The following is a 22,058-nucleotide window of genomic DNA, read 5'->3' on the forward strand; positions in this document are numbered from 1 at the left end:
AATAAATTGATTTCATATTTATATTATATTTTATATCTACATAACTATTTATTTGATTATTTGAGAAAAAAATGCCACACGTGTGACTTTGGCATTATTTTGATAATCTACATTTTTGGCAAGAAAGTCGGAAGAATGTGTCTGAAGAACTTAAAGGGTACCTGTGCTAGTCGTGTATAGTAAATTATGTTAAATGTATTGCCAATAAACAAAATATGTATGTATTTATTCAAAAGAATCACATTTGAATGTGATTTTAAACCTTAAACTACAATCCATGGAGGGCCGCTATGTTCGGTGTGACGTGGTCGTAGTTTCCATTGCAGTGTTTACATCGGCTTCGTCCTCATTTCTCTGATTTTTCCTTTCTATTTAGGTTTTTGTAGTGCTTTACTTACATTTTTACCTGCACTAAGCAGTGTTAATCTTGACAGGAAATTTCGATTTAGTTTCACTCAAATGCAACTTAGTTTTAGTCAAAATTTAGTCATCAAGACTATTTCAGCTATAGTCTAGTTTTAACTAAAACATTAAGATTTGGGTCGACTCAATCTGTTGACAGATATAGTCAACTAAAATACACAGGACAGGTGTTTCTTTTAAAAGAGTCACAGACAGATTGATCACTGTGTAAGAACACGTTTACACGAGTTCTGATTGGATGTCACAAAATTATAGTTGTTTTTAAATAAATAAATAAATAAATATATTTTTAGTTAACATGATTAGTCAGTTTAGTTATTGCCACTTCAATAAATGTAGTCGACAAACTATGACAAACTTTTTTGTCAACAAAATTAACACTGCCACCAAAGAGGTTATTATTTCACCGCCGTTGATTCATTAGTTGATTCGTTTACTTGTTTGTTTTGTGTTAGCAGGATTACATCAGTGCATCGGCGTCGGCCGATGCAAGCTGCAGCGTCCGCCGATCCGTATTATTGACAGAGAGCAGAAATATTTTTTACTTGTTCTTGTTCTACATCACCTGTTTTTAATATTTGTTAAATGTATTTTTACTTGTTTTTGTTCTACATCACCTGTTTTTAATATTTGTTAAATGTATTTTTACTTGTTTTTGTTCTACATCACCTGTTTTTAATATTTGTTAAATGTATTTTTTACTTGTTCTTGTTCTACATCAACTGTTTTTAATATTTGTTAAATATCTTTTTACTTGTTTTTGTTCTACATCAACTGTTTTTAATATTTGTTAAATGTATTTTTTACTTGTTCTTGTTCTACATCAACTGTTTTTAATATTTGTTAAATATCTTTTTACTTGTTTTTGTTCTACATCACCTGTTTTTAATATTTGTTAAATATCTTTTTACTTGTTTTTGTTCTACACCAACTGTTTTTAATATTTGTTAAATGTATTTTTACTTGTTTTTGTTCTACATCACCTGTTTTTAATATTTGTTAAATGTATTTTTACTTGTTTTTGTTCTACATCACCTGTTTTTAATATTTGTTAAATTTATTTTTTACTTGTTCTTGTTCTACATCAACTGTTTTTAATATTTGTTAAATGTATTTTTTACTTGTTCTTGTTCTACATCAACTGTTTTTAATATTTGTTAAATATCTTTTTACTTGTTTTTGTTCTACATCAACTGTTTTTAATATTTGTTAAATGTATTTTTTACTTGTTCTTGTTCTACATCAACTGTTTTTAATATTTGTTAAATATCTTTTTACTTGTTTTTGTTCTACATCACCTGTTTTTAATATTTGTTAAATATCTTTTTACTTGTTTTTGTTCTACACCAACTGTTTTTAATATTTGTTAAATGTATTTTTACTTGTTTTTGTTCTACATCACCTGTTTTTAATATTTGTTAAATGTATTTTTACTTGTTTTTGTTCTACATCACCTGTTTTTAATATTTGTTAAATTTATTTTTTACTTGTTCTTGTTCTACATCAACTGTTTTTAATATTTGTTAAATATCTTTTTACTTGTTTTTGTTCTACATCAACTGTTTTTAATATTTGTTAAATATCTTTTTACTTGTTCTTGTTCTACATCAACTGTTTTTAATATTTGTTAAATATCTTTTTACTTGTCGTCCTTCCTCACCTTTGTTAATTTCAATAAATGTTCCTTTTTTAAAAATTGAGACTCGTACCATTTCTTATCATCATTGTGTAATTTTTATGACGTAAATTGAAGGAGCAAAAGTTGCATCGGCTCCAAATATCAGCTCAAAACAATCGGCAGTCCGTATTGGTCATCGGCTACGGCTGATGGAAAAAAAATCGGCATCAGTCCTAAAAAATCCATATTGGTTGATCCCTAGTCAGAAGTAATTAACTGATTTTTTCCAAATGTTACCCAAAGATGGACCTTACGCCGTGGAAGATTTCGTTACAATTTGAAGGGGATCAATATGCTGATTCTGGATCAGTGACCAATCTTTAACATATTTGAATAGTTATGTCTGGTTGGTTCCTCAGATTCAAACCAGGAACACTCCAATTACAAGCCTGCTTCCTTAACCATTAGACCACCACACAAATGGGGGTGTCAATACATTTGAACTTACTATATAGTTATTAAAGAGATTAGACATTTCTTCCAAGCCTTTAACGTGTGATTGATCATGGTGCCATGATCACGATCACTGATCCAAATATCTGGCAAAGAGGAGATTTGGTGCTTGGCGGAGGTTTGCGCTCTCTTAGTGCTCTTATGTTCAATATCTTTTTGTTCATCATTTACTTCTGACATGTTTGGAATTGTTATTGTGAGCTCTTGTTCCGTATTGGAGCAGCCACAGTCGAATGCACTCTTTATATAAAAAATGTGACAGAAATAGTGCAGCGCGACATGAGTGAGTAGGAGAGAGAGGACGACAGTGGAAGGACGTTGATGCGATTTAAGAAAGAAAAATCCACTAGAGTGGTGCACGTTGGCAGAGCCAACAGTATCGCTAAAGCAACGGTGTGACGTCACTACAAGCATCTGAGGTGAGCAAAATGGCAGCAACAGTGTCTCCATGGAGACCAGGTATTTCCTACTCTTGGCTGCTCTATGAGGACTTTGAGAGGACTTTACCTAATTAAACGTCTCGTATTATATTGTATATAATATTTTGATAAAGCTTGCAATTGAAATTAGCCTCAGGTACCCTTTGAATAAAACAGGAAATGTCCTGTCGTTCTCCGCAGCAGTTTAGCTTTGTGGTGAACTCCGACTTGCTTTGTTTCTCAGTTGGGATGGTGCTATTTTCCACCCCCTGAGCAAAAATGCAACATTAACATCTCTTCTTTTGACTTACCTGCTTCCGGGTCCTCGTTTTTCCGGTCCGAAGCTTGATGTATCTGGCTATAAGCTCATTTCGACCTATGGAGAAAAGGAAATTAACACAAAATGTGTCAATGGAGGGAAGAGATGTCTTCAGTAAATATTCACCCTTGATTAGGGCTGGGTAATATAAACCAAAATACATATCTCAATATTTTCTTATGAAAATGGCAATATATGATATAAATCGGAGTTAAATGTGCTGATGTAAAATGCCACACAGGCACATTTAGTAACAAACAGCTGCACAAGGACAGCACGTGTGAGTGAGTTCTTGTTTAGGGGCAGGTCTGGGTGAGGACGCACTCAGCAATCAATCAAATTTTGCTTTTTAATGCTTTTTTCAAAAGTAGAGAAAGCAGCGACATCTAAAACAAGTGTTTTAAAAATAAAATAAGCAATAAAAAAACACATCAATATACGCAATATTGTAATTTCGCCAAAATAGAAAACTCAATATATCTTGAACCTTGATATATCGCTCAGCCCTATCCTTGATACAATAATTATTCATTCTAGCCATACCCTGCTCTCCTGGAAAGGAAAATGAGGCGGATCTGTGGTTTATTCAAATTAAAATTCAATCCATTATTATTAACATTAAAGAGGGAAAATTATGATAAAAAAATAAACATGTTTGTTTTTCTAGAATTATAAGATCACAGTGTTAAGTTCATTGATTTAAATTGACAGAGCATGACTTCAGATCATCTTAAATAAGAATTAAGTTATTATTACTATAAGAAATATGTACCTTATTTGATTAAATGCATATATGTCACATTGTATTTTGCACATAAATATATATATTTGTATGTCCTGCGAGCGCATGCAAATCAGGTAGGTATGTACATCTCCTTAACAAACCGGATCCAGCTTGTCATGTGACAACACTGAGTCATATTAGCATGAAAAGAAAGGCGCACAACAGCAAGCCAGTCTTTAAAATTAATCTAATTCAATCTTGTTCTCTTCAAAGCCCAACGCTTTGAAAGAAAACCAACCTGGCTGTTCATAATAAGATGAAAAAATAATGACAGCTGAATATATTGGGCTTAAAACAGTGCGGCTCTGACTAAATTATAATTATTAGGGCATAGTTTGTAGCGATTTCCAATTAACCATGGCCACACACACACATTCTTCTGGTCTCAGCTCTGCACTAATTGCTGCAGAAATGCACACGACCTCTTCTTAGCTCTTTCATATGGTAATAACAGGCCGCCAACCAAAACTATTACTAAATTATATGTAAGGAGGCACTCTAATTATGTGTCCAGTTGTAGTCAACCAATACCGCACATCTGCTTCCCTCCTATTAAAGGCCTTACTTATGTTTTGCATTGTAAACATAGCAGACTAATAACTTAGGAAGAAAAAAGCATGGAGACCAATCAGAGTGTAGAGAATCTAAAGGGGTTAATACTGCGGTATAGAAAAGTCACAAAAGCAACATTTCTAGCCTGGAGATCCTTACAAAAAATTTTCTCTCTTCGTCTGCATAATGGAAACAAAAGAGTATGTTCTTCTATAAAGGCAATGGTCGAGTGAATTACATCAAAAATGTCATTGTTCAAGCTCCACTTGTTTTTAAAATGTGGCCTCAGTATATGATTACACTGTAAATGTATTGAATAAATAAATAAAATTTCTAATATATAAAACTAAATATTATAAAGAAAATATTAGCACCTAATTTTCCATTGTAATTTTTGCCAAATAATATTATTATTATAAATGAATTCAAATTATGATTAAAACATTTCTACAAAGTTGTTGATTACTCCAGTTCAGTGTTTTCAATGATTAATTATTTTAAACTTCACTAGGCATTGTGCCACACTTACATATACGAAAGCAGGGTTTCTCAAACAGGGATACGTGTACCCCTAGGGGTACGCAATGGCACTACAGGGGGTGCTTGAGAGAAGGAGAGTGGAATAATAACAAATAAAGGGTCAGTCTTGGTCCCACCCAAGGCGGGAGATGACCGGAAATGATTCAGGAGCCACTAAATCAGTGTTTTTAAATCTTGGGGTCGGGACCCCTTGTGGGGTCACCTGGAGATTAAATGGGGTCGCATGAAATTTTTGAAAAATGAAAATACATTTTTGAAATGTTTTAATCATTGTTCTTTTTAAAATTAAAACACACAATCTTAAACAACTGTATTTCTATACTTTCACTTTGTGAAACGTAAATGTAGTCCAACTAAAATGCAGCGAAAAGCTCAAACAATCAAAAAGGACTGTTCAGAACAACCTAAGAATGTTTGACCAGAGAGACATGTAAACCCATATGAATTTTTGATGTACAAAACAGGGGACGGGACCTAGATAAGCAAACTGCTTCTCTCGTCTCCTTTTTCGGCAAGTACAAAAAAATGTAAAAAAAGTGAATGTAGCAATGTCGGAAATAAACTGAATAAATAAATACATAAATAAAATAAATAGATAAAAAAATGTCTTGGGGTCGCCAGAAAGGGGTTACGATCCAAAAAAAGGTTAAAAACCACTGTACTAAATACTGTTTCATTCCACTTATTTACAGAATGACATTCTTTAAAATGTGTGTTATCACTTACTCCTTCCATCATTATGCTCTATTGTTGTTTTCTAAGCAAAATGTTGCAGTCAGACAAAGGGGGTACTTGGACTCAGAAATAAGAGAAAAGGGGGTACATGAGCCAAAAAAAGTTTGAGAACCACTGTACTAGAGGTACAGAGTGCAGCAGTTGGTTTGTGTGTATTCTACCCATGTTGTTGGTTGACCTGAAAGCTCTTTTATACTCTGAACATTTATGGAGGCCCAGCATAAGGGAAACCTGTCACATGACCCGACTTGAAACAAACAACACCTGGGAATTTACAAATCCTGCATGCCTGTCCAGTGTTCCTGCAACGTCAACCTTTATCAGGTGAAGCGGAGACCTGGAGTTTTTTCAGCATTTCACACACCGTGGAAACACAACATGACAATACAGGCATTCATGCAAACTCTTGATACGTGGATCAAAGCACACAAATGGCCAGCTGAAAGCGTGCTTACTGTTGAATTATTCATTCTTTTCACCAGGCTGCAGAGAAAAAGCTCTGTGGGTTCTGTGTCGCCTGCAATCTTTTTTTTTTTTTCTCCTCCTTGTGTTTTTGCAATAAAACAACTATTGAAAAACAAAAAACAAAAAAAACTTGATAGTTTCCATTAGAACAAAAAGCATTTGGAATACATCTCTGCTCAAGTCCCAGGGAATTTTTCCAGGAAAATAAGGAAGCATCTCACACAACAAAAGAAAATGTGTATCCAGCAGCATGTGAGAAACTTTCTCGTTCAAGTTCATGCTTGGATATTTAATCCATTTTGGTGATATTATAGCACTTTGTATTTGTTTTATGTTTAAATCTACCGGTATTACTTAAATTTAGTTAAAACTCACTCTTTCTATATTAATTACATTCGGAATGACTTTACACAAACCATGTTAACCTGTAAAACCTCACTGTTATACTGCTTTTCTCTTGGAAAGCACATTATTCTGACAAAATAACAATTGTAACTAAATAAAAACAGCCTTTTACATTTTTATGTGAATATTTGCACAAAATTATGATTTATATCGAGATAAATTTTTTTTTTAAAAAAAACATTTACTGAAGAGTAAGTCAGCATTTTTAATGTTTCTTTGGTGCTTTTTTTTTTTTTTTTTTTTTTTTTTTTTAAAAAAAAAAAAACAGTTTCTCTGATCAAATATGTCCTTGTTAGTGCTGAGCATCTGTCCCTGACGCTTAACTCAATCTGATTAGAAAAGTACGGAGAGGTTTGAGAAAATTAACTCTTTGTGGTCTAGCTCTGTCACTCAAAACCACAGGAAGAGGATTAAATATTTATAGTGTTAGCCCTGAGCAGAGTGGATGTGTTCAGCAGCTGGAGGAGTCCTCCACCTGACCAGAGCCAGCTTGCTCTCTGAATCTCAATGACTCTGGAGGATCCGGGACATATGAATGGCACTCCAGCGGCAGCCCCACAAAGAGACGGCGGTTCAACTTTCTCAAGACGGTCTCCAAGTAGCTGATTACTTATTCAGTCAGAAATCCAATTTGGCTCTCAGCATCCTTTCTCCCAAAAAAAATCTAGGACTGGCTCCCTCTGGTGTGAATAACAATGGGGTGTGGTGTGGCACTCCTCCATGGACCAACCTCAGAGACCCCAGACTCCATATATATATATATATATATATACTTAGGTTATAATATTAAATCTAAATAAAGTTAAAAAAAATGACACAAAAAGAGCTGCAAGTTCAAACATGCAATAACACCGCAATGTAATTCTAACCAGAGGTTTAACTTTAGTTCTCAGTCAGTCAGTAACTAAAAGTATTTCTAATTAAAGAAACTATTTCCAGAGTTTATTAGAGCTCAGAAACTCCAAATTACGTGTTGAGAACGCAAAGTTCCAGCAAAAACGTAAAAAGTCTGCAGTATGAACGTACTACATACGTTATTCCTAAACTACTTTCTTACCAGTTTGAGACCAGTTGAAAAAAAACTACTTTATATGTATTTTTAATTAACTAAATCAAGGTTAAGTACTTTTTGACTTAGAAAATAACAAAAAACATTTATTTTCAGACAATATTCCTGAAAAAAAGGAAAGCAGAGAAATAGCTTAACTTCTGAATCAGAATTCAATTAACTTTGCCAACACAAAGTCTTAAAAGTATATTTCATGAAAAATATTGAGAAAAAAAAAAAAGAGGTCATATAGGGCAACATTGATGGGTCCATTTGTATTCCAGTTTTTTGCAAAAGAAAACACAAAGTTGATATTTTGGTCTGGTCATTAATTATAATAAGTGGTTTAATTAACCTTTATACCACAAATATACCAACTAAATGAACCAAAAGCATTGCATAAAACTACTGCCTTGTTTATGTCTTTAGAGAAGCATAAACAATAGCTTCCTGTCCTGATTTATTGTTTTTAAGTCTATTCCTTTTTTTCTTTTTTACAAGCATCCATTTCCTGTAAATGCACTTTTTTTTTTTCTGTGCTGCTAATGCAGGCTCAACCACAGCGACATCTGGCACAGTTCTCTGCAATGAGACAGCACAGAGGCCAGCCTGGCTATCAGCCCAGCAAACTGCCTGTATGTGTTGGGTTTCCACCCACCAACTGTGTTTGCAGGTAACAAGCAGGCACGGCAAATTACCAAATGTGGCAGCATCAACCGTGGACAGCGATCTGTTGCTTATTCAAATCCTTGTTCTTCACTGAAAGTCAAAATACATCAAGACACGTGGTGGGTTTGAGCTGAAATCTCAGCATTTTCTTTGCACTACATCTTCCTTTCAGATTACAGCTACTGTTTCTATTACCATCATGGATAAAAAATAACTAGTGAATTAAACTACACTCACTGTAGTATTTAAAGACTTGCATTAATTAATCTTAATGACATAGATTTTTAAAAATGTTGTTACGTTTCTTATCCCAGGATGAGAAAACAGTATTTTGCTTAAATTGTTGACATGATTAAGTGACATCCCCTTAATCTCCCGGAGAAAAGATGTGCCCAGGTGATTTACAAAATAATCTAAAAAGTGACATGGGTTCGATTAATAAATAAAATTTAAAAAGGTATTTCATCTTGTTCATCAAATTACTAGTTTAAGCTCCCCAAAAGCTGCAAACTGCAGGCCAGGTCAAGTTGGTTCTCTTTTGTTGTTAATTTCAAATTTAGTTATGCGAGTTAATGCTCGCCGATCCAAATGTATGTCCATCTTTGCGTGAGATTTATTTTGTTTTTAAAGACTTTTCCCCTTGTTGTGGATATGTTTCTGTGTGACTATATGTGTTTTTTAAAGGACCAGCACAATACTCTGTCATCTGTGATAAATTACTAAAGGGTCTCAGGCCGACATTACCATCACAAAACATTAAACCAACAACATAAAGGCGCTCATTCTGGGTTTCGGGAATAGAAGACTGGAGCAGGAAGCCTTTTACCTGAAATGCAAATGGGAAACCACAGCTTGCCAAATGAAAGAGGAAGCTGTGACATGTTCCATTAAATAAAAATTACAGTGGCCTCTTTCAAGGGAAGCAGCATGCAATCACTTTGGCATTAAGTTGGCTTTGGCTGAGAGGTCACACACCGTGTTACTATAGTGTGTAGCAACTAATCTCGGGATAGAGCCAACACAACTGACCGAGAGGGAACAAAATGTGTCTGTTATGTAATGTTGGCCAAACACAGTTGAAGACAAAGCAAGCCAAAGTCTGAGGGCGTTTCAAGAGGAAGCTGTGTCAGTCGGCACAGATTTTACACAAAACAAACTTTGTTAAACATTTGAACATCTTCATCAGACTCTGTTTTTGCATCACGTGAACAGGGATGTTCCACCCACAGGAAAGAATCCACTCCACTCCGTGTTCAGACAGGAACAACAGGGACATAAAACACGAGAGCCTGCAATTAAACGTGGCTTTTATTTAACTTTAGTCTGAGATTTTCTTCTCGGGAGGAAAATAAAAGCCAAACACAAGTATGTTTTCCACAGCGTTTCCAGCTGTTTGCCAATCAATCCAGGATGAGGGCTGCTCGATTATAGAAAAAATAAAAATCATGATTATTTTAGTCATAATTGAAATCACAATTATTTGTCAACCAAAAAAGCATCAAATATATTCTTTAAACATAAATAAAACCCTTCAAACACTTAAATCAAGTATGTTCACTTTTGCACGAAACAAAACACTTCTTGCACGTGATGTGTCTTTGCTCTAGATCTTCATCGTCAAACCCAAAGTGTTCCCATGTAATGAGAAGAGAATTTAACTTGTCACTTGTTTACCAAGTGTTTTTACTGCGTTTCTCCTGCCATGTTTCAACACCACTAGCAACAAATTTCCTCGTGTTGGCCTGTAGGCTCGCTTTGGCTTTGAGAGGGGCGGGGCGGAGGGGAGGAGCTTGCATGTACATGGATTAAACAACTCAAAGTTAGTATTAATAACATGTGTGTGCCAAGCTTTGTTATTTGTAGATGTCCGAAATAGTGGGTTTGTTTTATTTAGCAAATAAAATTTTTATTTTTTTTTTTTTAAATAATCTTTTTTTTCTCGATTATGTTTTTTTTGTAATCGTTGGGTGAAATAATCAAAATCGTAATCGAATTTCGATTAATTGAGCAGCAATATCCAGGATTATGGGGTGCTGAAGCTTTTCCCAGCTAGCTCAGTGCATAAGGAAGTATCCAACAATCAAATACACACACACACACACAGAATGCATAAATGTATGAACAAGCATCTCACTTAATTTCATTTAAATCCGTTCAGAAACTTTTGAGATATCCTGCTAACAAACTTCCACATTAACAGACGGACCGACAAACGCTGGTGGAAACACTACGTCCATGGAGGAGGTAATGAATGAAGACGATAGAAGAAAATAGTTTAGTTTAATAAAATTCTTGAGCTCAAACGACAAGGCAACTGCTAGCAAACAGTGCACTACAGCCAGCTTTTGGTATCTGCTGGGCCCTGGATGGAAAACTGTGGTATGTGGTACCTGGAACCAGGCCTCAGGGTAGGGCTATTCAACTGGCGGCTCGTGGGCCAAAATCATCCCACTCTTCAAACTCAACCAGCCCGTGGCCCATCTATCCATAGTGAGTGAATAAATTGTTTAATGTCCGCTAAAAACTGTACACACACGGCTGCATATTTACAAGTTTATACATATCATTTTATGATTCTACATAGTTCCTGTTATGAACATATACATAGGCTACATCTGAATGAGGTAACCTTTTAAAAATTAATAATGTAAAAAATAAAAAATTAATAAAAAAAAATACAACTGGGTTCCATGTGTTTCAGAGCAACAGGAACTAGTCGCCAGTAAATAAATCCCAATAAAACTCTGGAAAATCATAACCAGGAATAAATATTTGCTCCCTAGTAAATATAGTAGCTCTAACAACTGGTACAAACTTGGTGATGTTACAGCCTGTGCATGTAGTAGTAGTAGTACGGGGCAGAATTCACTCCGTTTCCGGTATGTCTCGGAGTTTTAGTATCTCCCTACAAAAAGCAAACTAGTGCTGTTACTGTTATTTAAACTGGATGCTGGTCATGTTTTTCAGTTGTTTTTATTATTATTATTATTATTATTATTTCTTGCATAGAAAGTGAGCAGGTTTTTTTTTTGTGACTGTGCCCTAAAAATGAAAGCTGAAGCTTATGTTTTTTTTTTTTTTTTTTTTTTATAAATGTCTTGCACAAAATCCAACAGGTGTGTGCCTTTGTGACCATGCTTTTTTTTCCTTTTTTTTTAAAAGTTAAACCTGAAGCTAGTTATGTTGTTATTATTGTTGTTGTTTTTTCAATTTCTTGCACAAAAAGCTAGAAGGTGCTGTTATTGTTATGTAATGAAAACCGGAATTGGTTATGTTTTTCAGTTTATTTATTTCTTGCACTTTTTAACCCACAGGTGCTGTGATTATTATTTAATTAAACTTGAAGCTGCTTGTATTTTTTATTACTTGTACAAAAATCCAACCGGTTCTGTTTATAGAATTTAAACAGTTCAATAAATATATTGAAAATGTGATGGTGCTTTGTGTCAGAGTCACTACGAGAGCAACTGTACCAGGAATGTTTGGCCCACAAACCATAGCCTTCAGACAATATGGCCCACAGCAAAGTGTAGTTGAATAGCCCTGCCTTAGGGCCTACAGGCAGCAAAACGTGCAAACGCTGCAACGAAAGATGAGAGCTTACTAATGCCACAAAACGGCCCATTGGTGTTCTATATCTGAGGCCAGACTGAAACAAGTATCTTGGTGACAGAGGATGACTAAAGTCAACAATAATTAACTGTGTTTCCAAAAAACTCTCAACTCGTCGTGTTAATAAAGGTCATTAATTGTTATACGTGCCTGGAAAGAAACAAAGGCTGTACTGGTCAAAGTTAGGGCTGGGCGATATGCCTGGAAAATGTATCACGATATAAGTGTTTCATATTAGTCGATATCGATAATTATTAATTCGTTTTTTTAAGGACCAGATGAAGAATAGCCATAAACATAATATTCGACATTCAAAAAGAGGTCAACACGACTATGGAAAGAATAGAAAAACCTCAATTAAATAAACAAACTGGTCAATGTGCAAATATAAACTTTAAATAAATGCTTAATCAAACAAATTTATCGCAGATATTTTCTATTGATATTGATCGCACATCTATTGTGATGCATATTGTTGTCATTTTTATCGCTCAGGCCTGGTCAAAGTCCCATGTTTGCTTTTAATTCTCCACACTTGGGATAATTTAATTAAAATTAATGAAGTATCTATTAATTAAATAGTAAAATCTGGTATTAATGTTTTCATGATTGGGATTGTTTTATTTCTGCTTTCAAGCACAGTTTCTGCCAACAGGACTTAACATAAAAAGTAAGATCCTCTAGGATTAATAATAAATAAATAAATAAAAAATCTACCTCACTATAAAGCGTAGTGTACGGCTGTAATTAACAGCATTTTAAAGATCCATTTTCCTCTGGACACCAAAAGAAATCAATACTTAACTTTGGCTGACCTTATTGAGCTAGATAAAAGGCTTTATTGCAGGGGCTGGGTCAGTAGCGATTGAGCTAATGTGTTAGCTGAGCAGCGGGGGATTAAAGGTGAGGTGTTCTTTCAAAGTCTTACAAGACATCACAAAGCACAGGTCACCAACCTGAGCCTTCCTGGAGACACTGAGGGGATTACAGCAACCAACCTCTGCTGAACTGTGCCTGTATTCAGACATAAAGACAGCCTCTTTATCACTCAGCGGGTCCAGTCCAGTCTCGTTCCTCTCTCCCGGCTTTACACCTCTCAAATAAGGCCAGAGCTGAAACCTACTAGTTCCAACTCTGTGCAATATACACACAGGGGATCAATTTGCACAGCCAGCCCTCGTCTGAATCACTCTATCAATTAAGGGACACTGTGTTTATCATCACATACATTACTGTAGAGGCTGGCCTGGTCATTGTGTTGAGTTCCACCTCTCGGGAGAGGAAGAGGATGAAATAAATGGCCAGGGAGTGAAGCCGCAGTTGGACAGGCTGCTGTACTAATCTGAAAGGACGGCTGTAATTATGAGTCTCCTGAGGAACCGGCTGTGTGGCGCGTCCAATGTGTGAACATGGTGCTAACAGTCAGGATGCCTCCCTTTCTCCACAGCAGAGTAAGCCACTGAGTCAAATCAATATTTTCAATCTCTCGGGATCAATTCGGCATCCGAGCACAAAGGAGGACATCTTCGCTGTGACCAATATGAATAAATGAAAAGTCAAACTTTGTGGCTACAGCGGGCTATTAGGTCTCTCCTTTTTTTTGTAATTATTAACACAAGCTGGGAGCGCCTTGACCAAAAAGTTTTCATTTAATGAATTGAAGTTTTAAAAAACAAACAAAGGGTATAATTTTAGCCCATAGTACATTTTAGGGTACATTTTACAGTATTTACCATTATTCTTGTTTAAAGCTTTTCTTTTTGCACTCTAAACTGTTCATATATTGTTTGTTAAAAAGTAGTTAAATAAAAATGCAGATGTTTTTCCTAACATGATGAATAATCGTGATTATCATTTTGGCCATAATCGTGCAGCCTTATTTGACAGTCACAACAAAATAAACCATCACTTACTTAGGTAAATCTAATTTTTTTCAACACTAAAGGTACTTCTGTTTTTGTATTAATCAGTGCTGTTGGGCACTGAGCGACATTTCACCAAATAACAGCAGAAAAGGAAAAGACGTCTGTTATAGTGATGCAGTGTAGTCGCTGGGCTTCCAAAGAGAGCATAACAGTGCATGACATTCATATGTGGATTACACAAAATGGTCCCATCAGAGGAAGATGATCTCATGTGAATAACAGCGTTTCATCTACAGTATATGATATAATCAGCACAAAACAGATGGGATTTTTTTTTTTTTTTCTTGAAGACTGAACAAATGGTGACACTGCATCTTTAAGGAGCGCAGAATCTCTGTGTGTTTTAGTCAAAGAAAAGCAGCCAATTGGAGACGTGCAACCTGAAACCAGCTGTGTGGCTCAGAGGGCCTCACACACAGACCCCAGAGCAGAGACACACCCCTGTGTACCGATTCAGGCATGCAGACAACCACAGAAATATCAGCCATAATAGTGAGTAAACTTGCAATGAAAAACTTGAATTAAATAGCCATGAATCTTCTGTTAATATAGACTTCCATATACCAGTAAACTAATATAATCTGAGACTGACTTCATGATTTTGAGCAGTAATTGTTTCCTGCATGACTAAAATACATTTTCCACAATAAACCCTTAACCTCGCAATGTTTTTTCACTGCATCAGTAGCGTTCTCACACATGAGCCATGAACTCCCTGACAGCTCAGAACATCGAGCTATGGACTGGAATCCAACACGGTTTACATGTTATGTTTAACACGTAAAATACGGACATGAGTTCAAGCTACAATCTGTCCTCCGGAACACACTGCCACGAAATTACACACATTTACAAATTAATTTGGTGCGCAGCAACTGGGAAACATCGACACAGCTCCAGTTTGGCCTCGACTCTCATTAGCCTCAGAGGCACAAAAAAAAAAAGTGGACCATGTGCAAAAAAACAAAAAAAAACCCTACAGGAAATCAAAACGTTTACAATCTGGACATGTGCGCAGCTAAAAAAAAAATGAATGTGCAAAAAAGCTATATCAGCAAAGGACTGGAAAATATTAGTTGAAGAGACAAATTGACATAAAGGACCGACTTTCACATCTCGTGTGAAACATTTTCTTCTCTTAGGTTTCATAAACATTGCTGGTTCGTCACATGACATGACTTTTTAACTAGCAGATTTCTGAGCTTTGCTACAGCAATGGTTAGACTAGGAAAAAATAATGATTGTCAGCAAATGTGTCAAAAGTAATGACCCTGGTCTATTTCTATTACCTGCAATACTTGTATATATGTAGTGTATGAATCATCCTTTATATATATACTACTACGATTATTGCTATTATTCTTATTATTTTTCTGGTTGGTTTTTTGTTTTGTTTTTTTTGCACCATCGACCAAGTCACATTCCTTGTATTGTTTTTAACTGTATTGTAGGCCAATAACACTTTTCTGATTCTAATTAAAAATAACTAATCAAAAATATCTCTGTAGAACCAAAGGTACTGCTAAGACAGAAGAAGCAGACACATGCTTATTGTTGCAGAGGTGCAAGTTTGCCTCCTGTCATCAGAAAGCTAAAAGAAGCACAAAGCTCTGTATGATTCTTGATGAAAAGATCACCAGTTCATCATAACCTAACCATAAAAGCTTAAATCTCCCTGCAGCATAATTGTATCAGTGCTATTTACACCTTCAAAAGTTACTTCCTTTGAGGAAGACATAAAATAATTGGCCTTTTCTCACTACCATGTATGTGACAACACGGTGCTTATGCTCTGACAATGGGGAACGAATGAGGGGATTATGGTATTCTGAAGGTGTGTGATGCCTCTCTTGCAATGAAGTTCCTCACACTCCATTATGAGTGAATGCAGGTGACTCAGGGAGCCTGAGCTGATCCCAGAATTCCTCATTATCTGCACAGCAGGGAGGATCAGGTCCGCTCGCTGTCTCTGCAAGCGTGCTCGCCCCGATGAGACGAGACCCAGAGGAGCACAGTGCTGGGCCATCGGGGGCAAGCCAGGGCTGCTCATTACATCTAACTCATCCTTGGCATCTCTGCAAACCAAGTGCCACTTAGTTCCCTCAGGAGGGGTCTAGGCTGGATTGCTGACAAGATGGCAGAGCAAACAGTAGAATAGTAAATCAGAAAAGCTTTACATCAAATGACAATGTGTAGATAGAGAGAGTCTCTAATGGAAACCTAAAAGCATATCAAACACCAGCCCATTGTCAACCCTATGTGTTTTTTGTTGTATCTGTAGACCAGAGGTGCACAATATACATCGATTGTGATCTACCGGTCGATCGTAGAGGTATTTTGTGTGGATCGCACACGTGTGCCGCAAGACGTCATAAATGAATGAGAACGGCACAGTCACGTTTACCTGAAATTAAACCTAACAATTCAGATTTTGACCACAGTTTGAGGGGGCGCTAGCGCACCAACCTGTTCATTTACATTACAACCTCTAATAATCAGTAGAAGAAGACCCTCCTCCAGCCGAAAGACGCTCACACTGACCCAATCATTTATTATCAGCAGACACCTACGTGTGTGAAAGCTATTGAAGTTCTTCTAAAGCAGGGGTTCCCAAACCTGTCAGCCCTCGACTCCCAAAATAACAGTGACAGAGACAACTGACCGCCACTATCCCGCCGAGCCACCAGGGTTATGTTCACAGCGGTATTGCTACTGGCTGGCTCCACTAAATGTGCTTTTTATTGTTGGTCTTTGATGAGCAGCTGTGCTTAATGCTTTGCATTTTGAAAATATTTTTCTTGACTGTAATTTTTGTGTATATATTTATTTATATATATTAATCAAACTTTTGTATATATATATATTTATATATATTAATCAAACTTGTGCACGCGTATAGCGGAACATAACAACGTTTAACACACCAACACACGTGTAGTATTGTTTTTCACTTGTAAAACACTTATGGTAGTTTGATTAAAACATGTTTATTACTTGTCCATGAAAAATGTCACCAAATCAGGGTCCGTTCTGAATCCTTTTAAAAGCCGCAAGTCCCTCCACCTTTGAAAAGCAGCTCTGAGATAAATTCTGTCACGAAGACGTTTATCTGCAAGCTTTGTACCCGGACTTTTCTTATGTTTTTTAGTAGAAGCTTCATACGTTGGCAATCGTGGAATGGGTAACTGGAGTTTCAGAGCGCTCCTCCATGATGCTATGCTGCTCAGAGTGATACCTGTTTGCTGTTGAGACGCGCTGCCTTGTTTTCGTGCATTCACTTTGATTGACAGACTCTGCTAGAGGAAGTTGAAGTCTATTGGCTGGGCGATCGCGGTGCAATTTTCTATTTGTATAGGGGTCTATAGGACAAAGGCGGGACTTACATACATTGACGTATATGAATGACCACTGGCAGTATACCATAGTAAAAGACTAGTTGGGCATTTTTTCGCATTTCAAAAGAATGATACATAAACATAGGTTTCTCAGAAACTCCGGATATCAGCTTTGATGTTATACAATTATTAAACAATTGTAATAGTAATAATAATAATAATGTAATCATTTATAAATACAACCATAACCACAGAGCTGAACACACACTGACTCACATATTAACACTGAACAATTGTGCAACATAAATAAAAGCAACAGGGTATCAATGAGTGCAGCTCATCAGTACTCTGACTGCATCTGAAGTTGCCAGCAACTAGCCACGCTAACTTTTGGGAAAGATATTAACATTATTAATTAGTATTTTGTGGCCACAAAGTAGTATTTTATGGCCATGAATTTGTATTTCATGGCCATAAATTATTTATTTTTACCATGTCTGGTCTGGGGCATTTTGGATTGAGCAACATGTTTGTGTAATACATGCAATAAGTTGAAAATGTATTAATATTTACTTGGTAAAAAATACGCTTTATTTTTCTTCTTTAGAGGTAAATGAAAAAAACAAAAAATCAGCCATGTCATTTAGCTGGGTGGCTAGTGCAAATACTTAACTCAATGAATAAAGATAGAATTTGAGTGAGGCGTGTTGTTTCATTTATCAACCCATTTCTGGGATAAATGAATGCAGCCTAGCACAGCAGGTGGAGGCCTCTGGCTCATGGCCAGCGCTCCCTGTTTCCTTTTACTTTCTATAATATTCTCCTAAGTATTGACCACGATGCATGCCACAAAGATGTTGTGTCTTCTTCTGCAGCCACAACCAAAAAAAAAAAAAATCAGAGAATGGGCACATTGGACAGCCAACACTGGTCCTGGCACATCCCAAACACTTTAGGTAAACACCACAATAAGGTAAGAAGCAGAAATTAGAAAGTGTTTTGTACTGCACCACAGTTGCTATAGAGACTGTTGCTAATTAACTGCACTCTAGTCCAGGATAACAAAGGGCTTTAAGGGCACTCAGGGCAGCTCCTTTTGTGATGAGCTCTGTGTATGGAACAGTACGCCATCCCCAGGGTCTCTCAACTACAAAATACCTGTCTTCTTCTAGTCGGCTTTCATCTCGGATGCCATGAGAGGTTTTATGTAGTGTCTGGCTGTGTCTAGTAAAAACCTTGTGGGTTGGTTAAAGTACCACATCAGCCTCACTATGACTGGCACAACCCTTCCTCTTGCCTCTGTTAAAAAACAAATTACCAGGTGCTTCAGGACAAACCAATACATTGTAGCAGAGAGGACCTCACCATTGGTAACTAATTGTCTCTGATGGCATTTGAAAGAGCTGTATAATTAGGAAGGGCCACTACACCAATGAAAGTCAAAGACAAAATAAATCACACAGCCTTAATACAGAGAAAGCAAGCGAGGTTTGGGTTTCATGCTTACATTTGCCAGCAGATTGGTTTTGGATTGATGGTCTCAAGCTGAAGTAGGATATTAGTTTGATCTGTTTTCTGTTTTAGCCTATTGTTATCTAATCTGTTTGTCTTGGTTGTACTCTCTTTCTTTCTTTCTTGTTCTATGCTTCGTTCCGTTGCTTCAATATTTGGTATGTCTGTTCAGTTTGTTTGATGTAATTTGTGCAAAACAAATAGATTTGCCCTCCCATGCAATGCACATATACAAAAGAAAACATGTAAAAGACACAGATAAAAAGTGTGAACTGTACTGAGTTTCAGTCTTGTTTTTAAAACAATAGGGGGCATGTCAACAAGCTCCTGAAACCCACAGACTAAAATATTGATATAACCAATCAATTCATTATCTATACCCCCTACCCTTTTTTTGTTTAAAGCTGATATCCGGAGTTTCTGAGAGGACGTCTCGATGTCCCGCCCTCAACAACCTCTAGGGTTGTCCCGATCCAATATATCGATATCGGATATTGGTTCGATATTAGCCTGAAAACAAATATTGGATTTGAATTTGGGGCATCCCTAACAGCCTCACTTCCTCCCCTGCCTCTCCCAGTCTACCAGAAACCACACCTCTACTTTTCTGCATGCGCATCGTGGAACATAACAAGGTTGCATCGGGTCACATTGATATAGGTCTATGAGTCAGGTACCTGTTTGCTGTTGTGACGCGCTCCCTTGTTTCCGTGTACAGTTCCGCATTCACTTTGATTGACAGTCTCAAAAACAGGAAGTCAAAGCCTATTGGCTGGGTTCAGTCGGCGATCGTTTCCATTTGTATAGGGGTCTAGCAGTAGACCATAGTAAAAGACTAGTTCGGTATTTTTTTTGCATTTCAAAAGAATGATACATAAACATAGATTTCTCAGAAACTCCGAATATCAGCTTTAAGGTAGCAGCAGGCTCCTTTCGCTTATCTATCTTATACAGGGGACAAAGGAGGGTACACCTCCATCACATATTGCTAACACACAACATGACAGGAGCAAGATTAGTGTACAGGTTATGCTCACATTTCTGATTATATGAGATTAACAAACACAGACAATGTTTGCGTCTTTTGCTACATTGTAGTCAGACGTTGTTGCACAACTTCAACCAAGAGGTGGTCTAAATATATATTATAAAAGACAATGAGGATAGATGACTATGAATTAATTCATAATTAATTAAAAACAAATTTAAAGAGTAAGTAAACCCTGAGGTTTTGGCTGATGTGCGTCTAGGCTGGAAATTAAAAAAAATTAAAAAAAATGCCTCGATTATAGGCGGGGCTCATGGTGCAGTTAAGACACGCCCAGTCTATACTGTAAAATCTTCAAAGAACAATCTATGCTATGCTAACTACCTACTCAATACTCACTATACTTTTCTATTCACAATTCGCTCAATCCAACCTCCTCGCCACAGGTTAGAGTCTACAGGTGCTAGTTTTTAGGGGGGTGGAGCCAAAAGGGTTAGTTATTGACATAATAATTTTGATTGTAATAGCTGATTTTTAACCCACAGAGGACAGTCACTAACTTTTTCCAACAAAATCCATTAAATTGAAATACTTTGACCAAAATGTCAAGAGTTGGACTGGGATCAATTAACAGCACTACTTCATACACAAGTACATTTGTTTTTTTGGGGTTTAGTTACAAAGGGGCAGAAATAGTAAAATCCTTTTGGCCAAAGATTATTATGACTTTACAATGGCAATGCAACAAAAACATGTTGTGGTGTGTAAACATGGGTTAAGAGGATAGCATTGTAGCTTTTGATCAGTCAAACAGCTCTAATGTGTTTCCAAAAACAACATCTGAACATGAAGTATTTCAAATTCAACAGGGCAAAGTTCTCTTATGTGCGCTTCATTTTGGCAATGTTAATAAACTCTTTACAAAATAGCTTTCACTTGTACATTTAGGATGTAACATGCTATGAATAGTGTCCTTGACTTTGCACAAATATGTAAAAACATAAAACATAATGTTTTCTACACTGTGTAGAATATTTTACCTCTAAGCTTATAAAAAATACCAGAAAAATCTATGTATATCAATATTGCTCTCATTAATCAACATTAATTTTTATAGCAGTGGCGTCCAACCTTTTGTGTGGCACCACCAATGTATCATACCAGACAAAGTTTGAAGTTTGAGTCTAATCAAATGCTGTGAAATAAAGGAGACGTGAACGCGAAGACGTAAATGACAATTTGTCAAACAAGATTAAATTACCGAAACATGCATAAAAGAGGATTTTTTGAATTTATTTTTTGCAGTCTGGTACCAAAAATGGTCCACAGACCCAGGTGTTGGGGACCCCTGATTTAAAGAGCTGAGCAAGCTGTAAATGTAAAGCTCATAAGATACACAACGCTGAGTATATAGTGGTTTTTCTGACAGTGAGATAATTACTGGGCACACCCCACAGTCACAAACCCATTGGCTGTGTCTCCTGTGATATCACTATTAAACATTTGTAGCTTCTATGTTAATGCAGGCATCATCCATCTGCTGATAGACTGACCCATAGCGTCAAGTATTTACTGTTATTGCAGCAAGAATTCACACTCTTTTTTTTTTTTTTTAAATGATACAAGTGTGAAGACACAAATATTTACAAAACTGTATAAATAAGACTACATTCCAAAACTGCCTCCATCTATTCAAATTAAATTAAACTTTCCTGCTTTGTCTCTCCTAACACTGACAAGACTTTCTTCATTTTGGGACATAGTTTCCTCTATATTACCGTAATAAAAATATCAAGATATCCGTGGTTGTTGCTGTTTTTTTTAAAAAACAAACACTCTTATTTAGTTGTGGATTTCTTCTCTGCTCCTAATTATTTCCTCTCTAATGTAGCACAAGGATTCAGTTGACTGTGAGACATCTGCAACTAGATCCACAGCACATCTGGCAGGAAGAACTTCTCTTCAACCCAACAGTTTTCTGTCTCTTCAGCAGAGTTATAGGATCGATTCGGCACCAAAAAACAAAACCCCTGGATTAGAAGACCAAGAATAACGATTTAATTAACATTTAATCATTAATCATCCATGACATTGAGGCCTTTTAATAATCTTTATCGCAAAGTTTACTAGAAAATGTGGTTACTTATAAAGGTAGAATATGTTCAGGAGAAGAGAAGCAGGACTTCCAAAACTGCT

The 22,058-nt window shown here is 36.3% G+C and overlaps 1 protein-coding gene across 6 annotated transcripts in view; it reads right to left on the reverse strand.

The window, feature by feature from the left end:
• The window catches only part of tead1b (TEA domain family member 1b), a 61,373-nt gene that overhangs the window by 17,816 nt on the left and 21,499 nt on the right, over window positions 1-22,058 (reverse strand). For all 6 annotated transcript variants that reach the window (XR_003676302.1, XM_028477190.1, XM_028477229.1 and 3 more), the window contains one exon: window positions 3,285-3,349. Coding sequence is in view for 5 of the 6 variants with exons in the window: in XM_028477190.1 (XP_028332991.1) it covers window positions 3,285-3,349 (65 nt within the window). In the remaining variant the exon portion in view is untranslated. The remainder of the gene's footprint in view (window positions 1-3,284; window positions 3,350-22,058) is intronic.

Source organism: Gouania willdenowi, chromosome 3 (assembly GCF_900634775.1).
Source record: "Gouania willdenowi chromosome 3, fGouWil2.1, whole genome shotgun sequence".
NCBI lineage: Eukaryota > Metazoa > Chordata > Actinopteri > Blenniiformes > Gobiesocidae > Gouania > Gouania willdenowi.